This window comes from Bombina bombina, chromosome 4, assembly GCF_027579735.1.
Source record: "Bombina bombina isolate aBomBom1 chromosome 4, aBomBom1.pri, whole genome shotgun sequence".
Lineage (NCBI taxonomy): Eukaryota > Metazoa > Chordata > Amphibia > Anura > Bombinatoridae > Bombina > Bombina bombina.
In genome coordinates this window covers 582,300,991-582,322,334 of record NC_069502.1, presented here as the reverse complement: position 1 = coordinate 582,322,334, position 21,344 = coordinate 582,300,991, and the positions used below count along the sequence as shown (strand labels likewise).

Genomic DNA, 21,344 nt, shown 5'->3' with positions numbered 1-21,344 from the left:
ATGCCTAGGGAAGCAGATTTAAGAGGGGCAGCACATCTGCCCTATCTTCTCTTTAAAAGCCAGCACACAGTACAGTGAGCGATAAAGTCCAGGCTTTTACAGAGAAGACAAGGCACATGCGCTGATTAAGGTCACTCTTCAAAGGCAGTGCTCCTTTAAAACCGTTGCTTCATTTAGAGCCACAGGTATTTTTGCAGTGGAAGGGTTCTTGGTGAGAAACTTGCCCGGGGATATGCTTACAAGGTAAGGCTGGAGAAGAAGACCTTGTGCCGATATGCTGCCTCCCCTTGTCAGCTAAGGTGGGTATGGGAGCGCAGTGCTTATTGCAGGTCTTAGTAACTAACAGACTAGATGTGTCTGTGCACTGCTTAGATCAGCTTGTGATGTCTAATAATAAACTCTCAGTGCTAATGTATGTTAGCTACTAATAGCCAGCTCTCTCTGCATTCATAAACCCACAGAGTAAATAGTTAACGGATACTTAAAGTTTCATTACTTGAATGATAGTAATTACTGTATGTTGTTGCATGTAAAGGGCAGTGATTGTTTCAAAGTGTATTCTTCTTTCTCTCCCTTTGTTCCCTTTCTCGCTCCCTTATTTCTTTCCTTCCCTCCCTTCTTTCTCTCAACTCCCTCTGTTTCTCCCTTCTTTCACTCCTTCCGTTCCCTCCCTTCTTTCCTCTTCTCTCTCTCTCTCTCTCTCTCCTTTTCTCTCTCTCCCTTCCTTCTTTCCTTTCCCTCCCTTTTCTCCCCTCCCCAGGGAGAAAATGGTATGAGATGCATGCAATTCAACCCAACCCACCTGTATGCATGTGTTCTGCTAGCCCATTTTCTTTTGAATTGTTATAAAAAAAAAAAAAAAAAAAAAAAAAAAAAAAATTTTACACACTGACCCCAAAAAAATATTAAGGGGAGAACAGGCCTAAAACCTTTTTTTTTTTTTTGGGGGGGGGGCAGCAGAATCTTTAGTGCCTAGGGCAGCACAAAACCTAAATACGCCAGTGGGTATATGTCTTCTTTCCACTACAAGTAAGGTATAAACACGTACAAGTCCTGTGACATCCTCATTCCTTATACTCTTCATCCTGCTGATGTATTTTCTATTTGTACCTCCAGCATGTTGATGACTTTATCTGTGCCCCAAGTTAAAAAAAATTCTGTTGTACAAATGATTAAAGACATGTGACTCCTTAACGAAAGGACAATACCAACTCCTGACTTCTTTAAGGTCTGACTATGGCCAGATAAGTATTTAGGCATCAGGTTCCTGATTATACAAGTTTTTTTAATGAGATTCCCATAGTGCTGGTATTACGAGTTTTTCTGGGAGGCTAAAAAGCGAGCGTTACACACTAAAACGACAAGATCCGTAACGCCATCTAAAGTCAGTAGTAATGTGTTTTACGCTACAAAGCTGTAACATAAAACTCATAACTAATGTGTTACAAAGTACACTAACACCCATAAACTACCTATTAACCCCTAAACCGAGGCCCTCCCGCATCGCAAACACTATAATAAATTTATTAACTCCTAATCTGCAGCTCCCAACATCGCCGCCACTAACAACATTTATTAACCCCTATTCCGCTGCTCCCCGACATCGTCACTACTATACTTAAGTTATTAACTCCTAAACTGCCGCCCTCCCGCATCGCAAACACTTTAAATATTAACCCCTAATCTGCCGTACGCCCACATCGCCCCCACTATACTAGTTATTAAGCCCTACACCACCGCCACTATAATAAACCTATTAACCCCTAAACTGAAAGCCCCCACATCGCAATAAACTAATTTAAACTAGTAACCCCTAAACCTAACGCCCCCCTAAGGTTATATTAAAATTACAATTTCCTTAGCTTAAATTAAATTTAAACTTACCTGTCCAATTAAAAAAACTAAGATTAAACTAACAATTAAACTAATATAATTATTAAACTAAAATTAAACTAACTACCAATTAAATAAACTAAACTACACATTAAAAAAATCCTAACACTACTCTAAAAATTACAAAGTAATTACAAAAAAAAGACTAAATTAATAAAAAATTACAAACACTAAATTACGGAAATAACAAACGAAATTATCAAAAATAAAAAAGAATTGTACCTAATCTAAAAGTCCTATCAAAATAAAAATGCCCACCCAAAATTAAAAAAAACCTAGCCTACAATAAACTACCAATAGCCCTTAAAAGGGCCTTTTGTAGGGCATTGCCCTAAGTTAAACAGCTCTTTTAGCTGTAAAAAAAATACAAAGACCCCCAACAGTAAAACCCACAACCCAACCATCCCCCCAAAATAAAAATCCTAAATCTAAAAAAACCTAAGCTACCCATTGCCCTGAAAAGGGCTTTTGTATGGGCATTGCACTTAAAAAGGCATTTAGCTCTTTTGCTGCCCAAACCCTAATCTAAAAAAAAAAAAACACCCAAAAAAACCTTAAAAAAAAACTAACACTAACCCCCGACAATCCACTTACAGTTTTTGAAGTCCTGCTTGAACGATCTTCATCCCGGCGGAGAAGTCCTCATCCAGGCGGCGAGAAGTCTTCATCCAGGCGGCCTCTTCAATCTTCATCCCGGTGGAGAAGTCCTCATCCAGGCTGCGAGAAGTCTTCATCCAGGCGGCCTCTTCAATCTTCATCCCGGCGGCGAAGTCCTCATCCAAGCAGTGAGAAGTCTTCAACCAGACGGCCTCTTCAATCTTCATCCAGGCGGCATCTTCTATCTTGATCCTGGCGGCTCGGAGCGGGTCCATCCTGAAGACATCTGGCGCGGAGCATTCTCTTCATAGGGTCGCTGCCGTACACTAAATCTTCAATGCAAGGTACGCGATCCAAGATGGCGTCCCTTGCATTCCTATTGGCTGAAAAATTTGAATCAGCCAATAGGAATTAGAGCTGTTAAAATCCTATTGGCTGTTCAAATCAGCCAATAGGATTTAAGCAGCTATATTTCTAATGGATGATTAATCAGCTAATAGAATGAGAGCTGCTTAAATAGGTATTATTTAGTTAATAATTGTAAATTTAATTTAGATCTATTTTAATTATGTTAAAGTTAGGGGGGTTAGGGGTAGGTTTAGGGGTTAATAGTTTAATTTAGGTTGTTGCGATGTGGGGGGCTGGTAGTTTAGGGGTTAATAGGTTTATTTAGTGCTAGTGATGTGGGAGGTTTAGGGTTAATAACTTTATTTAGTTGTGGCGATGTCGGGGAGAGGCGGAATGGGGTTAATAACGTAATATAGTGGCGGCAATATCGGTAGCGGCAGATTAGGGGTTAATACCTTTATTTAGGTGGCGACGATATCGGGAGCGGCAGATTAGGGGTTAATAACATTATGTAGGTGTCGGCGATGTCATGGGGGCAGATTAGGGGTGTTTAGACGTAGGGTTTATGTTAGGGTGTTAGGTTTAAACTTTATTTTCTTTTTCCCCATAGACATCAATGGGGCTGTGTTACAGAGCTTTTCTTTCCGCGATCGCAGGTGTTAGTTTTGTTTATGACCCGCTTTCCCCATTGATGTCTATAGGGAAAGTGTGCACGAGCACGTCAAAACAGCGCTTGTTTTTAGTGCGGTATGGAGCTTAAAAGCACCATATCGCCCGCACAAGCCGGGTTTTTTAAAACTTGAAGGTGCAAAGGACACCAGAGGGCGCTAATAAATCCTAAAATGACCATATAATATATGATACATACAATGCTTAAAATATAAATAATACAAAGCTAAAAATAATAATAAGAATGGAAGATGGCACCTCATTAAATGTTAAGCAACACAGTATGAGAGTCCACTATGCGTGAGTTGAACAAACAGTCTGTTGAATCAATTATGAAGTCCAATACACTTTCATAATTTATTCAACAGACTGTTTGTTCAACTCACGCATAGTGGACTCTCATACTGTGTTGCTTAACATTTAATGAGGTGCCATCTTCCATTCTTTTTATTATTTGTAGCTTTGTATTATTTATATTTTAAGCATTGTATGTATCATATATTATATGGTAATTTTAGGATTTATTAGCGCCCTCTGGTGTCCTTTGCACCTTTCTGTTTCTTTTTGATCATACATAGCTTTCATAGTTTATGTGTTGGGAGGTGCAGCTTTTTATTAATTTCATTGTTTAAGTATATCTCACATATGTTTGTGTCACTATACTGTTACTAATCTATGTATACATATTAATTCTATACTAGGGGTATTTGGTACACATATTATCCCCATTTGGTATATATTTTAGAAATTGGATATTCATTGCATTATAGCAGTCATTTTATTATTGTGTTTTAACCTTCATCACATATTGAACTATAGCGCCCTCTAGTGACTAATTCACAGATTTTTTAAAACTTGTAATGGCAGCGCTATAGGGGATTAAATGATGCCACTTTTGTTGCGTTTGTTAATTTCCCTATAGCGCTCAAAACTCGTAATCTAGGAGTATGGTAGTGTGGTATGTAGGTCTGTGCTTCAGCATAGAAAAAGTTTATATATAGATTAAAAGAGAACTTTATGACTCTTTTAAGCACAGATTTGCTGCTGCAAGAATCAACCTCCCTTAGAGACTGTCAATATATCTTTAAAATGTGGCCTTTTTCTTGTACCTTATGTTCTAGTGATCCAGTCCTCCGAATAAAACCTTGGTGTACCTCTTGTATGCTCTATATGCTGGCATTGTGGGCCAGTGTTCCTAGTTGTAATTTTTGAGTGCAGCTCATGTTTATAAATCGTTTGACTCGTCTGGTGCATCTAGTTTGGTAGCTAAATTACAGGAAATTGTGGATTACAGCCAAGAGACACATTACTAGTCTTTGTGATTGTATGCCCTTTTTGTGATGTCTATACCACTGTTTCTTACAAAGGACTCCTTGTTGATTGAATTTGTTCATGCACTTAAAGTTACTATGAGTGAAGGATGGATTTTTTCAGAATCTGGCTTTCTTTCATGTAATTAGCAAGAGTCCATGAGCTAGTGACGTATGGGATATACATTCCTACCAGGAGGGGCAAAGTTTCCCAAACCTCAAAATGCCTATAAATACACCCCTCACCACACCCACAATTCAGTTTTACAAACTTTGCCTCCTATGGAGGTGGTGAAGTAAGTTTGTGCTAGATTCTACATTGATATACGCTCCACAGCAGGTTGGAGCCCGGTTTTCCTCTCAGCGTGCAGTGAATGTCAGAGGGATGTGAGGAGAGTATTGCCTATTTGAATGCAGTGATCTCCTTCTACGGGGTCTATTTCATAGGTTCTCTGTTATCGGTCGTAGAGATTCATCTCTTACCTCCCTTTTCAGATCGACGATATACTCTTATTTATATACCATTACCTCTGCTGATTTTCGTTTCAGTACTGGTTTGGCTTTCTACAAACATGTAGATGAGTGTCCTGGGGTAAGTAAATCTTATTTTCTGTGACACTCTAAGCTATGGTTGGGCACTTTATTTATAAAGTTCTAAATATATGTATTCAAACATTTATTTGCCTTGACTCAGAATGTTCAACATTCCTTATTTTCAGACAGTCAGTTTCATATTTGGGATAATGCGTTTGAATCAATTCATTTTTTCTTACCTTAAAAATTTGACTTTTTTTCCCTGTGGGCTGTTAGGCTCGCGGGGGCTGAAAATGCTTCATTTTATTGCGTCATTCTTGGCGCAAAAAATCTTTTCTGTTTCCGGCGTCATACGTGTCGCCGGAAGTTGCGTCATTTTTTTGACGTCCTTTTGCGACAAAAATGTCGGCGTTCCGGATGTGGCGTCATTTTTGGCGCCAAAAAGCATTTAGGCGCCAAACAATGTGGGCGTATTATTTGGCGCCAAAAAATATGGGCGTCGCTTTTGTCTCCACTTCTGGTTACTAGAAGCTTGTTTATTGGCATTTTTTCCCATTCCTGAAACTGTCCTTTAAGGAATTTGATCAATTTTGCTTTATATGTTGTTTTTTCTCTTACATATTGCAAGATGTCTCACGTTGCATCTGAGTCAGAAGATACTTCAGGAAAATCGCTGTCTAGTGCTGGAACTACCAAAGCTAAGTGTATCTGCTGTAAACTTTTGGTAGCTATTCCTCCGGCTGTTGTTTGTATTAATTGTCATGACAAACTTGTTAAAGCAGATAATATTTCCTTTAGTAATGTACCATTGCCTGTTGCAGTTCCCTCAACATCTAAGGTGCAGAATGTTCCTGATAACATAAGAGATTTTGTTTCTGAATCCATCAAGAAGGCTATGTCTGTTATTGCTCCTTCTAGTAAACATAAAAAATCTTTTAAAACTTCTCTCTCTACAGATGAATTTTTAAAAGAACATCATCATTCTGATTCTGATGACTCTTCTGGTTCAGAGGATTCTGTCTCAGAGATTGATGCTGATAAATCTTCATATTTATTTAAAATGGAATTTATTCGTTCTTTACTTAAAGAAGTACTAATTGCTTTAGAAATAGAGGATTCTGGTCCTCTTGATACTAATTCTAAACGTTTAGATAAGGTGTTTAAATCTCCTGTGGTTATTCCAGAAGTTTTTCCTGTTCCTAATGCTATTTCTGAAGTAATTTCCAGAGAATGGGATAAATTGGGTAATTCATTTACTCCTTCTAAACGTTTTAAGCAATTATATCCTGTGCCGTCTGACAGATTAGAATTTTGGGACAAAATCCCTAAAGTTGATGGGGCTATTTCTACCCTTGCTAAACGTACTACTATTCCTACGTCAAATGGTACTTCGTTTAAAGATCCTTTAGATAGGAAAATTGAATCCTTTCTAAGAAAAGATTATCTGTGTTCAGGTAATCTTCTTAGACCTGCTATATCTTTGGCTGATGTTGCTGCAGCTTCAACTTTTTGGTTGGAGACTTTAGCACAACAAGTAACAGATCATGATTCTCATAATATTATTATTCTTCTTCAGCATGCTAATAATTTTATCTGTGATGCCATTTTTTATATTATCAGAGTTGATGTCAGGTTTATGTCTCTAGCTATTTTAGCTAGAAGAGCTTTATGGCTTAAAACTTGGAATGCTGATATGGCTTCTAAATCAACTCTACTTTCCATTTCTTTCCAGGGTAACAAATTATTTGGTTCTCAGTTGGATTCCATTATCTCAACTGTTACTGGTGGGAAAGGAACTTTTTTACCACAGGATAAAAAATCTAAGGGTAAAAACAGGGCTAATAATCGTTTTCGTTCCTTTCGTTTCAACAAAGAACAAAAGCCTGATCCTTCATCCTCAGGAGCAGTTTCAGTTTGGAAACCATCTCCAGTCTGGAATAAATCCAAGCCTTCTAGAAAGGCAAAGCCTGCTTCTAAGTCCACATGAAGGTGCGGCCCTCATTCCAGCTCAGCTGGTAGGGGGCAGGTTACGTTTTTTCAAAGAAATTTGGATCAATTGTGTTCACAATCTTTGGATTCAGAACATTGTTTCAGAAGGGTACAGAATTGGTTTCAAGATGAGACCTCCTGCAAAGAGATTTTTTCTTTCCCGTGTCCCAGTAAATCCAGTGAAAGCTCAAGCATTTCTGAATTGTGTTTCAGATCTAGAGTTGGCTGGAGTAATTATGCCAGTTCCAGTTCTGGAACAGGGGATGGGGTTTTATTCAAATCTCTTCATTGTACCAAAGAAGGAGAATTCCTTCAGACCAGTTCTGGATCTAAAAATATTGAATCGTTATGTAAGGATACCAACGTTCAAAATGGTAACTGTAAGGACTATCTTGCCTTTTGTTCAGCAAGGGCATTATATGTCCACAATAGATTTACAGGATGCTTATCTGCATATTCCGATTCATCCAGATCATTATCAGTTCCTGAGATTCTCTTTTCTGGACAAGCATTACCAGTTTGTGGCTCTGCCGTTTGGCCTAGCTACAGCTCCAAGAATTTTTACAAAGGTTCTCGGTGCCCTTCTGTCTGTAATCAGAGAACAGGGTATTGTGGTATTTCCTTATTTGGACGATATCTTGGTACTTGCTCAGTCTTTACATTTAGCAGAATCTCATACGAATCGACTTGTGTTGTTTCTTCAAGATCATGGTTGGAGGATCAATTTACCAAAAAGTTCATTGATTCCTCAGACAAGGGTAACTTTTCTGGGTTTCCAGATAGATTCAGTGTCCATGACTCTATCTTTAACAGACAAGAGACGTCTAAAATTGATTTCAGCTTGTCGAAACCTTCAGTCACAATCATTCCCTTCGGTAGCCTTATGCATGGAAATTCTAGGTCTTATGACTGCTGCATCGGACGCGATCCCCTTTGCTCGTTTTCACATGCGACCTCTTCAGCTCTGTATGCTGAATCAATGGTGCAGGGATTACACAAAGATATCTCAATTAATATCTTTAAAACCGATTGTACGACACTCTCTAACGTGGTGGACAGATCACCATCGTTTAATTCAGGGGGCTTCTTTTGTGCTTCCGACCTGGACTGTAATTTCAACAGATGCAAGTCTCACAGGTTGGGGAGCTGTGTGGGGATCTCTGACGGCACAAGGAGTTTGGGAATCTCAGGAGGTGAGATTACCGATCAATATTTTGGAACTCCGTGCAATTTTCAGAGCTCTTCAGTCTTGGCCTCTTCTGAAGAGAGAATCGTTCATTTGTTTTCAGACAGACAATGTCACAACTGTGGCATACATCAATCATCAAGGAGGGACTCACAGTCTTCTGGCTATGAAAGAAGTATCTCGAATTCTGGTTTGGGCGGAATCCAGCTCCTGTCTAATCTCTGCGGTTCATATCCCAGGTATAGACAATTGGGAAGCGGATTATCTCAGTCACCAAACGTTGCATCCGGGCGAATGGTCTCTTCACCCAGAGGTATTTCTTCAGATTGTTCAAATATGGGAGCTTCCAGAAATAGATCTGATGGCGTCTCATCTAAACAAGAAACTTCCCAGGTATCTGTCCAGATCCCGGGATCCTCAGGCGGAAGCAGTGGATGCATTATCACTTCCTTGGAAGTATCATCCTGCTTATATCTTTCCGCCTCTAGTTCTTCCAAGAGTAATCTCCAAGATTCTGAAGGAATGCTCGTTTGTTCTGCTGGTAGCTCCGGCATGGCCTCACAGGTTTTGGTATGCGGATCTTGTCCGGATGGCCTCTTGCCATCCGTGGACTCTTCCGCTACGACCAGACCTTCTGTCGCAAGGTCCTTTTTTCCATCAGGATCTCAAATCCTTAAATTTAAAGGTATGGAGATTGAACGCTTGATTCTTAGTCAAAGAGGTTTCTCTGACTCTGTGATTAATACTATGTTACAGGCTCGTAAATCTGTATCCAGAGAGATATATTATAGAGTCTGGAAGACTTCTATTTCTTGGTGTCTTTCTCATCATTTTTCTTGGCATTCTTTTAGAATTCCAAGAATTTTACAGTTTCTTCAGGATGGTTTAGATAAAGGTTTGTCCGCAAGTTCCTTGAAAGGACAAATCTCTGCTCTTTCTGTTCTTTTTCACAGAAAGATTGCTAATCTTCCTGATATTCATTGTTTTGTACAAGCTTTGGTTCGTATAAAACCTGTCATTAAGTCAATTTCTCCTCCTTGGAGTTTGAATTTGGTTCTAGGGGCTCTTCAAGCTCCTCCGTTTGAACCTATGCATTCATTGGACATTAAATTACTTTCTTGGAAAGTTTTGTTCCTTTTGGCAATCTCTTCTGCCAGAAGAGTTTCTGAATTATCTGCTCTTTCTTGTGAGTCTCCTTTTCTGATTTTTCATCAGGATAAGGCAGTGTTGCGAACTTCTTTTGAATTTTTACCTAAAGTTGTGAATTCCAACAACATTAGTAGAGAAATTGTGGTTCCTTCATTATGTCCTAATCCTAAGAATTCTAAGGAGAAATCGTTACATTCTTTGGATGTTGTTAGAGCTTTGAAATATTATGTTGAAGCTACTAAGTCTTTCCGAAAGACTTCTAGTTTATTTGTTATCTTTTCCGGTTCTAGAAAAGGCCAGAAAGCTTCTGCCATTTCTTTGGCATCTTGGTTGAAATCTTGAATTCATCTTGCCTATGTTGAGTCGGGTAAAACTCCGCCTCAAAGGATTACAGCTCATTCTTCTAGGTCAGTTTCTACTTCCTGGGCGTTTAGGAATGAAGCTTCGATTGATCAGATTTGCAAAGCAGCAACTTGGTCCTCTTTGCATACTTTTACTAAATTCTACCATTTTGATGTATTTTCTTCTTCTGAAGCAGTTTTTGGTAGAAAAGTACTTCAGGCAGCGGTTTCAGTTTGAATCTTCTGCTTATGTTTTTCATTAAACTTTATTTTGGGTGTGGATTATTTTCAGCAGGAATTGGCTGTCTTTATTTTATCCCTCCCTCTCTAGTGACTCTTGCGTGGAAAGATCCACATCTTGGGTAATCATTATCCCATACGTCACTAGCTCATGGACTCTTGCTAATTACATGAAAGAAAACATAATTTATGTAAGAACTTACCTGATAAATTCATTTCTTTCATATTAGCAAGAGTCCATGAGGCCCACCCTTTTTTTGTGGTGGTTATCATTTTTGTATAAAGCACAATTATTCCAATTCCTTATTTTATATGCTTTCGCACTTTTTTATCACCCCACTTCTTGGCTATTCGTTAAACTGAATTGTGGGTGTGGTGAGGGGTGTATTTATAGGCATTTTGAGGTTTGGGAAACTTTGCCCCTCCTGGTAGGAATGTATATCCCATACGTCACTAGCTCATGGACTCTTGCTAATATGAAAGAAATGAATTTATCAGGTAAGTTCTTACATAAATTATGTTTTTTTTTTGTTTATATAATAAATTACAGGTAGCCCTCAGTTTACGCCGGGGTTAGGTTCCAGGAGGAATGGTTGTAAATCGAAATTGTTGTAAATTGAAACCCAGTTTATAATGTAAGTCAATGGGAAGTGAGGGAGTTAGGTTCCAGGCCCCTCTCAAAATTGTCATAATTAACACCTAATACATTATTTTTAAAGGTTTGAAATGAAGACTTTAAATGCTAAACAGCATTATAAACCTAATAATATAGATTTATCATCATCAAACTAAGTTTAATGAACAAAAACGTTTTTTTTTACTTGCAGTTTTCTGCAAACAGTTCTCTGCATTGTTAGCATGTTAGATAATATTGGTTCTGCACCTATTCTATGCATTTCAATCTGCAGTGATTAATAGGCAGTTAGGCACCCTCATCTCAAGCAGCTGGACAGGAAGATAATAGGGAAGTGCCTGCTAGAGCTTGTTGCTCGATAGATCTTGTCTGATCTGTGTACACAGATCAATTTCAGGCTGTTAAACTAGCTTAACTTTGCTGAAACACAAGCAGATAGCTCCACCTACTGGCTATTTTAATTAGTGCACTGGTTTTCAATGCTTTTCAATAGCAGTCACATGACTGAAAAAAGAGGTTGTTATTCTAAAACAGGCGCAAATTGAACCGGCGTAAACCGAGGGCCACCTGTATGCTGTTATTATCTCTAAAAATAAATATTTGCATTAACTTTTTGACTCTATGTTCTGGGCTTCGCTCTGTTGGTTCTTACAGGAAATATTGTAATATATCAAAGTTTTGTTGTGCTTCACACTACCTCTCATTCTACTGGTTAAATTGCCCCATATTTGAATGGATAGTTGGATCAAATGTCTCTTGCTATAAGTTTTTAAATCAGAAGAGAAAGGAAAAGGTGACCAGCACCAAAATGACACAAACTCCAACAATTAATAGGGATCTCACTAATCCCTATAAAACCAAGCAACCAGATAATAAAAATTAAACTAGGGAGTGCTCTAAACAGAGCTAAAGTGTACTATGAGTAATAAAAGAGAAATAATTAATGGAATGTGATATCCAATCCTGAAAACCAATGTAGAAGATAAACCGCAATGGCTAGGATACCAGATAAAACACAATTGTTGTCTATTCAATGTAACAAGATGGTGCTGGTTACAAAATTTATATTTAATACATATATATATATATACACATATATGAAAAATAAAACATAAAAAATAAGGTCGACCTTAAAATAAAAATAACAATGAAAATAAAATATAAAAACAATATAGGATATATAATTGTCTTGAACAAATTTCATTAAGAGTGTGAGTGAACGTCTAAAAAAACATAGAAAAAGTTTCAAAACAATACTTAGTCCCAGACAAATCTTTGGGGAACAATATTAATAATCTGAATCACTGTTCTCTTTAGGTGAGTGTGTAAAACATAAATGTCCTCCAAAAAAAACGTCCTATAATTTTCACGATTCTTCCACACAGCTGCAGTATCTGTGGCAAAACCCATTTTAATTTTGCAAGTTTAATTTTTGTAAGTTTTTAAATACCAGAACATGAAAGAAAAGGAATACTTCCATGATTTCAGACATTTTAGGGATGGTCTTGACTTGCTTTTTTTTTACCCTTCTGCCAGGTTTAATACCTTTTATAGTATCTCTGAATCTGTTTTGCAGTAAATTTTGTTTCAATATTCCTCTGCAGTTAAAGGACCAGTAAACACAGTAGACTTGCATAATCAGCAAATGCAACATAACAAGACAATACAATAGCATTTACTATGAATTTCAAATGAGTAGTAGATTTTGTTCTAACAAATTTGAAAGTTATGTATATTTCCACTCCCACTGTACCATGTGATAGCAATCAGCCAATCACAAATGCATATACGTATAGTCTGTGAATTCTTGCACATGCTCAGTAGGAGCTGGTGACTCAAAAAGTATAAATATAAAAGATTGTGCACATTTTTTTAATGGAAGTAAATTGCAAAGTTTTTTAAAATTACATGCTATATCTGAATCATGAAAATGTAATTTGACCTGAGTGTCCCTTTAATGGATTAAGCAGAGCAGAAGTATTACATTCCAAAGTTATGCAGAGAGGGTGCGTTTAGAGGGAAACAGGAGTAGAGAGGTACTGTGCAAGTGTTCTTTAAACTAATATTTATGGGGGAAAGTGAGCTACTCTTACCTGGTCTGAAACCAGGGCCATCACTTGCCACAACTGGAATAGTAACTTGCAAATAATTCTTTACCTTTTAAAAGTGAAAGCCCATTCTGCTAAAGCTTTATCAGAGACTATGGTCTGATGAAGCCTTAGCTGAACAGCTGTGCATAACAGCTACTTGGTCTTCCTTGCATACAATCACCAAATGCTATCACTTTTTTAGGTTTGCATCTAACCAAGTAGCATTTGTAAATTACGCCTTGCAATGGACAGATACTGTATAAACTGATAGTTGCTTAAACTTATTTAATTTAAAAAAAAATGGAGGGGTCTAATTAAGTATTTAAACATTCAAATTAATTGTGCATCTAAAATTTCAAAGCAGGTATCCCTTTATAAAATTACTTGGTACCGGTCAGTTACTAAGACAAGCTTATTTCCACCTTCTTGCTCAATTAAGTTTTGACTCGTCCTGTTATTTGGGCTGTTGAATTTTACTAAGTGGCACCTTTCAAAGATGATAATATATAAACTGACAGCTAACACATGTTAGACTGGAAATTCATTTTAGTCTTAGAAATACAACATGTCAAATTAATCTAAGTACAAAAATTAAGAGCAATATGTGAGAATTAAAGATAAAATCCTAAACAGCTAGATATGTGTATGCATGGCTTGAGCCTAAATCTAGCTAATTTGCCAGCTAATTAGAATTTATTGCCAGAAACACACTCACACTCTCATATATAGTGTGTGTATTATTTGATGTTATTTGGTCACAGTTGTTTACCTGTATACACGCCAAAGGCTCATTTGTCCAGATTGAGTAGCCTCCAACTAAATAAATTCTTCCATTATGCACAGCAACTCCAGATTCATTTTGCCCTTAAAAATGAAAATAAAAAAATAAATATATTTATATAGCTCAAGTATATATTTTATATATATATATATATATATATATATATATATATATATATATATATATATATATATATATATATATATATATATATATATATACATACTATTATTTTTATTTTAGGAAAGAAAGAATTATTAAAAAATATCTGAGTATGTGGGTGCTAAATATAAATAACAGCTTTAAATTAATCATGTTAAATCAGTTTATTTGTGTGAATCACATACGCCTAGATTTAGAGTTCCGCAGTAGCCGTCAAAAGCAGCATTAAGGGCTCCTAACGCTGGTTTTGGCCGCCCGCTGGTATCTAGAGTCAGTCAGGAAAGGGTCTAACGCTCACTTTCCAGCCGCGACTTTTCCATACCGCAGATTCCCTTACGCCAATTGCGTATCCTATCTTTTCAATGGGATCTTCCTAACGCCGGTATTTAGAGTCTTGGCTGAAGTGAGCGTTAGAACTCTAACGACAAAACTCCAGCCGCAGAAAAAAGTCAGGAGTTAAGAGCTTTATGGGCTAACGCCGGTTCATAAAGCTCTTAACTACTGTGCTCTAAAGTACACTAACTACCATAAACTACCTATGCATCCCTAAACCGAGGTCCCCCCACATCGCCGCCACTCTAATAAATATTTTTAACCCCTAATCTGCCGACTGCACACCGCCGCAACCTACATTATCCCTATGTACCTCTAATCTGCTGCCCCTAACATCGCCGACACCTACATAATATTTATTAAACCCTAATCTGCCCCCCCCCCCCCCCCAACGTTGCCGCCACCTAACTTCAAGTATTAACCCTTAATCTGCCGACCGGACCTCGCCATTACTATAATAAATGTATTAATTCCTAAAGTTAAGTCTAACCCTAACACCCCCCTAAATTAAACATAATTTAAATCTAACTAAATAAATGAATCCTATTTAAAGCTAAATACTTACCTGTAAAATAAACCCTAATATAGCTACAATATAACGAATAATTATATTGTAGCTATTTTAGGATTTATATTTATTTTACAGGTAACTTTGTATTTATTTTAACTAGGTACAATAGCTATTAAATAGTTATTTACTATTTAATAGCTACCTAGTTAAAATAATTACAAAATTACCTGTAAAATAAATCCTAACCTAAGTTACAATTAAACCTAACACTACACTATCAATAAATTAACTAAACTACCTACAATTACCTACAATTAAATCAACTAAACTAAATTACAAAAAAAAACAAAACACTAAATTACAGAAAATAAAAAAAGATTTTTAAGCTAATTACACCTACTCTAAGCCCCCTAAAAAAATAACAAAGCCCCCCAAAATAAAAAAATACCCTACCCTATTCTAAACTAAAAAGTTAACAGCTCTATTATCTTACCAGCCCTTAAAAGGGCTTTTTGCGGGGCATGCCCGAAAGAAATCAGCTCTTTTGCCTGTAAAAAAAACACAATACCACCCCCCAACATTACAACCCACCACCCACATACCCCTACTCTAACCCAAACCCCCCTTAAATAAACCTAACACTACCCCCCTGAAGATCTCCCTACCTTGAGTCGTCTTCACTCAGCCGAGCAGCGATGGACCAAAAGAAGACATCCGGAGCAGCAGAAGTCTTCATCCTATCCGGGCAGAAGAGGACATCCGGACCGGCAAACATCTTCATCCAAGCAGCATCTTCTATCTTCATCCATCCGACGAGGAGCGGCTCCATCTTCAAGACCTCCGGCGCGGAACATCCTCTTCTCCCGACGACTAGACGACGAATGAAGGTTCCTTTAAGTGACGTCATCCAAGATGGCGTCCCTCGAATTCCGATTGGCTGATAGGATTCTATCAGCCAATCGGAATTAAGGTAGGAAAATCTGATTGGCTGATTGAATCAGCCAATCAGATTCAAGTTCAATCGGATTGGCTGATCCAATCAGCCAATCAGATTGACCTCGCATTCTATTGGCTGTTCCGATCAGCCAATAGAATTCTGTTGTATTAATCACTATTTGATAGCAAACTAAAATCTAGTATTAATAATAAAATTTCATTGTGAGTATTCTTATCGTTAAGAAGTTCTATATACTGAGTTATACGTAAATGTAAAAAATTTTTGTACAATGGAATTTAAATGTTAAATTGGAATGTTAAGCAAGATGTATATTTGTGTGCAACCATTGATATGGATTGTATCACAATGTTTTAGATACAATTGTCTTTGTTTAATGGTTAAAGAGTCCAGAAACTGTTAGATGTTCTTGCATGCTACTCAGACCTTTAAAGTTTGTTGTGAATCAGAATGTCACTGATAATAATGCGAGCAGTTCATGCTATTAAGACTGTAGTTTTCTTTCATAAAGGTGATGAAAGTTCACAAGCCATTACCCTTGACAACTAGGAGGAGGCAAAGATTCACAAAACTCCAAGAGCCCTTAAAACCCCTCCCACCTTATTGGAAAGTAGTCTTATTTTTGCCTCCACAGGAGGAAGGTGAAGATTAAAGGTGCTCCAGATGTTCTTTTATAAGAGGGGTCCTCAATTTCCCCTCATACAGCTACTGTTTGACATAGGAAAGCTTTATGGGTAAGGGTTAATTGCACAATTACACCAGGTAGGAGTTAATTACAGGCCTGCCACATGTGTCTCTGGGACTGGTCTCTAGCCTCCTGCTGTTACACAAACAACACTAGATTGGCTTTCTACAGGGAGTAGTATTGTTCTGCAAATGGAATGTAAAGTAGTGTGGGTACCTATTTGGTAAGCATGGGGTTTTAGTTATGCTGGCACTCACTTAGCCTATAGGCTACTAGTAGGTACTCTTGGGATTGTACATCATAGCCAGGAGACTATTGTGACAGGCATCTGTTTTATATATGTTTTATTTATAAGAAATTTATATCATGCTCTTTTGTCGCCTTTATCAAGAACAATCTAAACAGATAAAAAAATTAGATTGCGCTTGATAAAGGTGACAAAAGTAATTGAAACACATTGAGCTAAATACATATAAACAATATTTTAAAAATTCTTTAGTGAGCTGTGATTCGTTTTTGTTGTGAAAATAAACCTGTTGAATTTCCAAAACTTGATCCCCTGTATTTTACTTTAGTATTCACATTGGGTATTGCAGTTTGCACTATTGTGAATTCTACTGCACAGAAAAAATGGAACCTTGATTTTTTAAAGAGATAAATGTGCCTCCAAAACTTCAGGTGCCACTCATGTGCCCATATTAGCTTTAGTAACTCGGAGGAGGAACTCTAATAGAATATACGGACACTTTTGGACCTTGAGTATCAGGGGAAGACAGAGCGCTCTGATGTCTGCTAGGTCAGTTAACCTTGCTAAAGTTATAATAGGGGTACAGCTTATTTATTAAGGTTACGTGTAGGTATATATATGGTAACAAGATTTGAGCTGGACTATGTTGGCTTGGTAGATGGGTATTGCCACTTAAATCAGCCTATATCTGGTATGGAGGGTAGGCTTGTGCGGGACATGTAGAAGCCTTTAGGACCCTGCATATCAGGGGCACCTGGATATAGAACATGGATATAGAACAGAAATTAAAATAGCTCCCAGGTGAGAACAAGTCAGGGGATAGATGCTAGGACTCTTCAACTAGTGAGAAGATTTAAGTCTACAAAATAGACCTCTCTATACATAAGTAAAAGCTGTACCACCTCGGACGCTGGTAGCACAGCAACAAGAAACAAAGAGGGAATGGTCAATATTAAAAACAGAAATACAAGATACAATCCAAGAAGTGCAGTTAATCAACACTATTGTAGTTCAATATATAATCAACTGTCATCAAACTAGAGAATAGATTGCAACACTAAAAATAATTTGTCTGAGATATATAATATAGTCAGCTGTGAGTATCATAAAAACTAATTATAATAACAGGTAGGCAGTTATGAGCCTAGCTTTGAAAGATATAGACTTACATTTAGTTTCTCTTTTGTAAATACTTATTCTTAAGATTTTGTAGTAATAGATCAGGGTAATAGTGTAGAGGGCATATATTAACAACATAGGAGAAGGTATCTGCACTCTATATGCTTTTGTGTATATATAACTTTATACCCACTGTCTATTGTAAGTTAACCCTAGGGCTTGGAGCAAGAAACACTCTTACTCGTATGTAGTTGATATGTATTTTGTAGGGGTATAGGCCAATGCTGGTATAATGATCATATATTAATACATTTACCCCTCAACAGCATAGGATGATAATTTATATTATCCAGTAAGCTAAAGAGATTGCAGATTACAGGTGTGTCACAGTGAGTCACAATATGAAATCTGTTTAACAGAACATGGTTAACTCAGGGTGAACTGGTATCAGAAAGCATGAGTGTTTAAATAACAGCATAGTTAACGAACATGTAACAAAGTATATAGTACCACTAGAACCATGAGGTATAAATGGTGCCTAGGAATAAAATAATATGGTGGGTAACTATGAGCAGTCCATAGCTATTATTGAAGTAAGTCCAAGACTTATACTGGCAAGGGTGGGAACAAAAAACATAGCTCACAGTTTTTTCTTTCAGGTTTAGGATTACCGGTCATAAGTCATGGGTAATTAGTCCCAGTTTTCAAATCTTCCTCATCCCACTCCTTGTTGCTCAGCATGAGAAGCACTTGTTAAGGCACGGAGTCCTGTGTGTAAAAATCGCCAGTTCCAGAGATTACACTCTTGCAGGCGGCCCGTGTCTACAGAGCTGCAGCTTCCATGAGCAGGATAAAATTATGTACCTGCAATGTCTCTAGCACCAGCAAGGTCTGTGTGTGGGTGGGTAGGATAGACCTCCCAGTAAAGGTCGAAGTTGTCCAGTTGAATGGGTCTCATGTCGTAGATGTTCTTCTTCTGAACGCCGTCCTCAGATTGGGGACCACATGGCCAAACCATGCTGCTATCGGTCGTGATCCGTTTCAGTAAGGGAGCTGGATACAACAGCAGGATTCTAGATCGGGGTGCCAAGTTGTTGATCTTGGCCACTTCTCTTGCGTCTGACTCTCCATTCAGATTGTGACCACGCTCAACTATATGCCCTGTATCCTGTTCTCTGTGGGTGCCTATACCCTGGTTTTCCTTTGACAACTGGATTCTCTTTGATCCGACAGTGTCCTCCAGGGGTACAAGAAGATGTTGTGTTTAGGGTAATAGATTCCTCTTAGCCCTGCAATCCCACGGTAAGGTAGCAATGATGTTATCTGTGGTATTGCTAGTTTGTAAGACCACCTGGGAAGGGTTGAAAGCCTCTCTGATGGCCTCAATAAGAGCATTATGATGTGCCTCCAAAACTTCAACAAGTGTAGTTGAGTCCTTTTGTAGGCTCCATGCGTACAAAGAGATGGGTTATGTGGAATAGTATGCTTAGTGTGTCCTATGGCTTTATGCGTTGCGCCAACTTATTAGTTGAAAGTTTAATTAGCAGCATTAAATGTCTGCTCCATAACCCGGTTACCCGGGGGGTGGAGTATAGTGCAGCAGCCCCAGCTACAGAGATGATCGGCCTCATTGAAAATGGCGACCACAGTGTAGCTCAACTTAAAAAACATAGGCTGTCGGCGATCATGTAGCGAGTTCACCCATGCTTCAATTCTTTTCAAGGCTGGAATCCTTTCAGGGAACTTTAGTAGACTATGAACCTCGCTTTTTGAGTTGGTAGTTTAAGTTGATTCCCCAAAAGTTAGATTTAGAGCTGGGAGCTCCTCTTAGATGAGTTCGGCAGCTTCAGCTATAGGCTCTGCCCCCCTCCTTCACAGTGTTTTGAAGGAAGCCTTGAATCACGTTGGAACTTACCCTGACCAGCGTCTCCTATCATGGCGGCTCTGGGAGAGACTGTGGGAAGGCAGTGGTCTATTTGGAGGGGAGTATTGTTTTTATTCCATATTGTTATCTGTTAAACAGAATTTGTATAGTTTGTAACAACAGAGATGCAGCCTACATCACACACACCCCGTATTTCCTTTACAATAACAGGAACCTCGGAATCAGACGAGGGAGTGAGGAGAGGCCTCTCCTTTGTGTTTTTGTTTTTACTTTTCTTCCGTCTATGGGGTCGCTGGGCTTTGCAATTTTGATTAATTTACTGTCATAGATATTTTGGAAGGAATTCCTTTATTTTAGTTGTCTCTGTAGATTAAATTTTATTCATCTAATAAAAGTTAGTAGAAATATTTCTTTCATACAGGTGGTGAGAGTTCACGATCCATTACTCATGGGAATTACTCTTCTCTTTAACTAAAATTCAATGAAGAATTGAATACAAGGATACTAGGATAGCACTCCTAAGACTCTATGTATGCTTCGTGTAGGAAAACTGTTAGGTCACATGAGTTAAAAAATATAAATCTTTATTGGAACATATTTCAACATGGGTGTGATTAAAACTTAAGTGTTAGCAGCAATAAATAATAGTTTAATATCTGACTATTATGGGGTTGGTGCTGTGAGTTGAATTGTGCTAGCTCAAATTAGGTATACTGATGTTCTCTCGTTAGGTAGCAGGATAGTAGGAATTACCCATCAAAGGATGGCATAAGTATGACAACTGATATATTATATACAAATTATATCAATTATATCACTGAAGGTATTATAACTTTTAAAACTCCCTTATTAATAAGGAGCTCAGATAATACCAGTGTCATTTAAATAGAGTTAAAGTATCAATATTTGGGTAAATTGTTCTATAGTGTCGTTTGTTGAACAACATCTGAAATATATAGATATCTAATTTGTATATTAACTAATGATAACTAACCACTAGTATAATAATATGCTATGATGTAACTCATAGATCCAGGATTACATGGCTAGTATTATGTATTTCAGTATGTTTGGTGTATACTTGATTTATTTACGTATTTGCCCAATTTGCACTGAATCTTAAAGTATCTTGTAGGTTATAGTACTTGAGACAATAATGTTTATTTCAGAAATTGAACCACCATATCAAAGGTGATATTGCCCAATAGTACCTCTCCAATAATGATTCAGATATAGTGCTTAACAAAATTGATTAATTCTAATCTTATAACATGGCAACAGGCACCGGTCTCATTATGTACAAATGCAGCGTAACTCAATATAGACAGCTGTAGCCAGCTAGATAGCAGACACACGTTTAGGTGTTAAAGTTTAATCTATTATATGCAAATAAAGGACCATTGTAATATTATAAGGGACTAGTTATTCATTATATCTTAAAAGGCCTAGAAAGCCGGGAACTCTGCGAAACATGTCAGGGAGGGAGTGAGCTGATGGGAGCTCTATACCTACTTTTTAAAAAACTTGTTAGCCGCAAATATTTGGGTGGATATGGAGCAGTGGTAGAAGCCTAATATAGAATCTCTAATTAGAACCTGTGGTGGATCCCCCTTAGGTCGCTAGACTATAAAGTTGTTGTTTGTATAACAAACGTATGAGCCCATACCGGTCTCCATTTTGCTCTCA

General features: G+C 37.7%; 1 protein-coding gene across 1 annotated transcript in view; it reads right to left on the bottom strand.

The window, feature by feature from the left end:
* Window positions 1–21,344, bottom strand: part of KLHL32 (kelch like family member 32) — a 408,910-nt gene that overhangs the window by 651 nt on the left and 386,915 nt on the right. Inside the window, exon 10 of the mRNA XM_053712067.1 lies at window positions 13,750–13,844. Coding sequence (XP_053568042.1) covers window positions 13,750–13,844 — 95 coding nt within the window. The remainder of the gene's footprint in view (window positions 1–13,749; window positions 13,845–21,344) is intronic.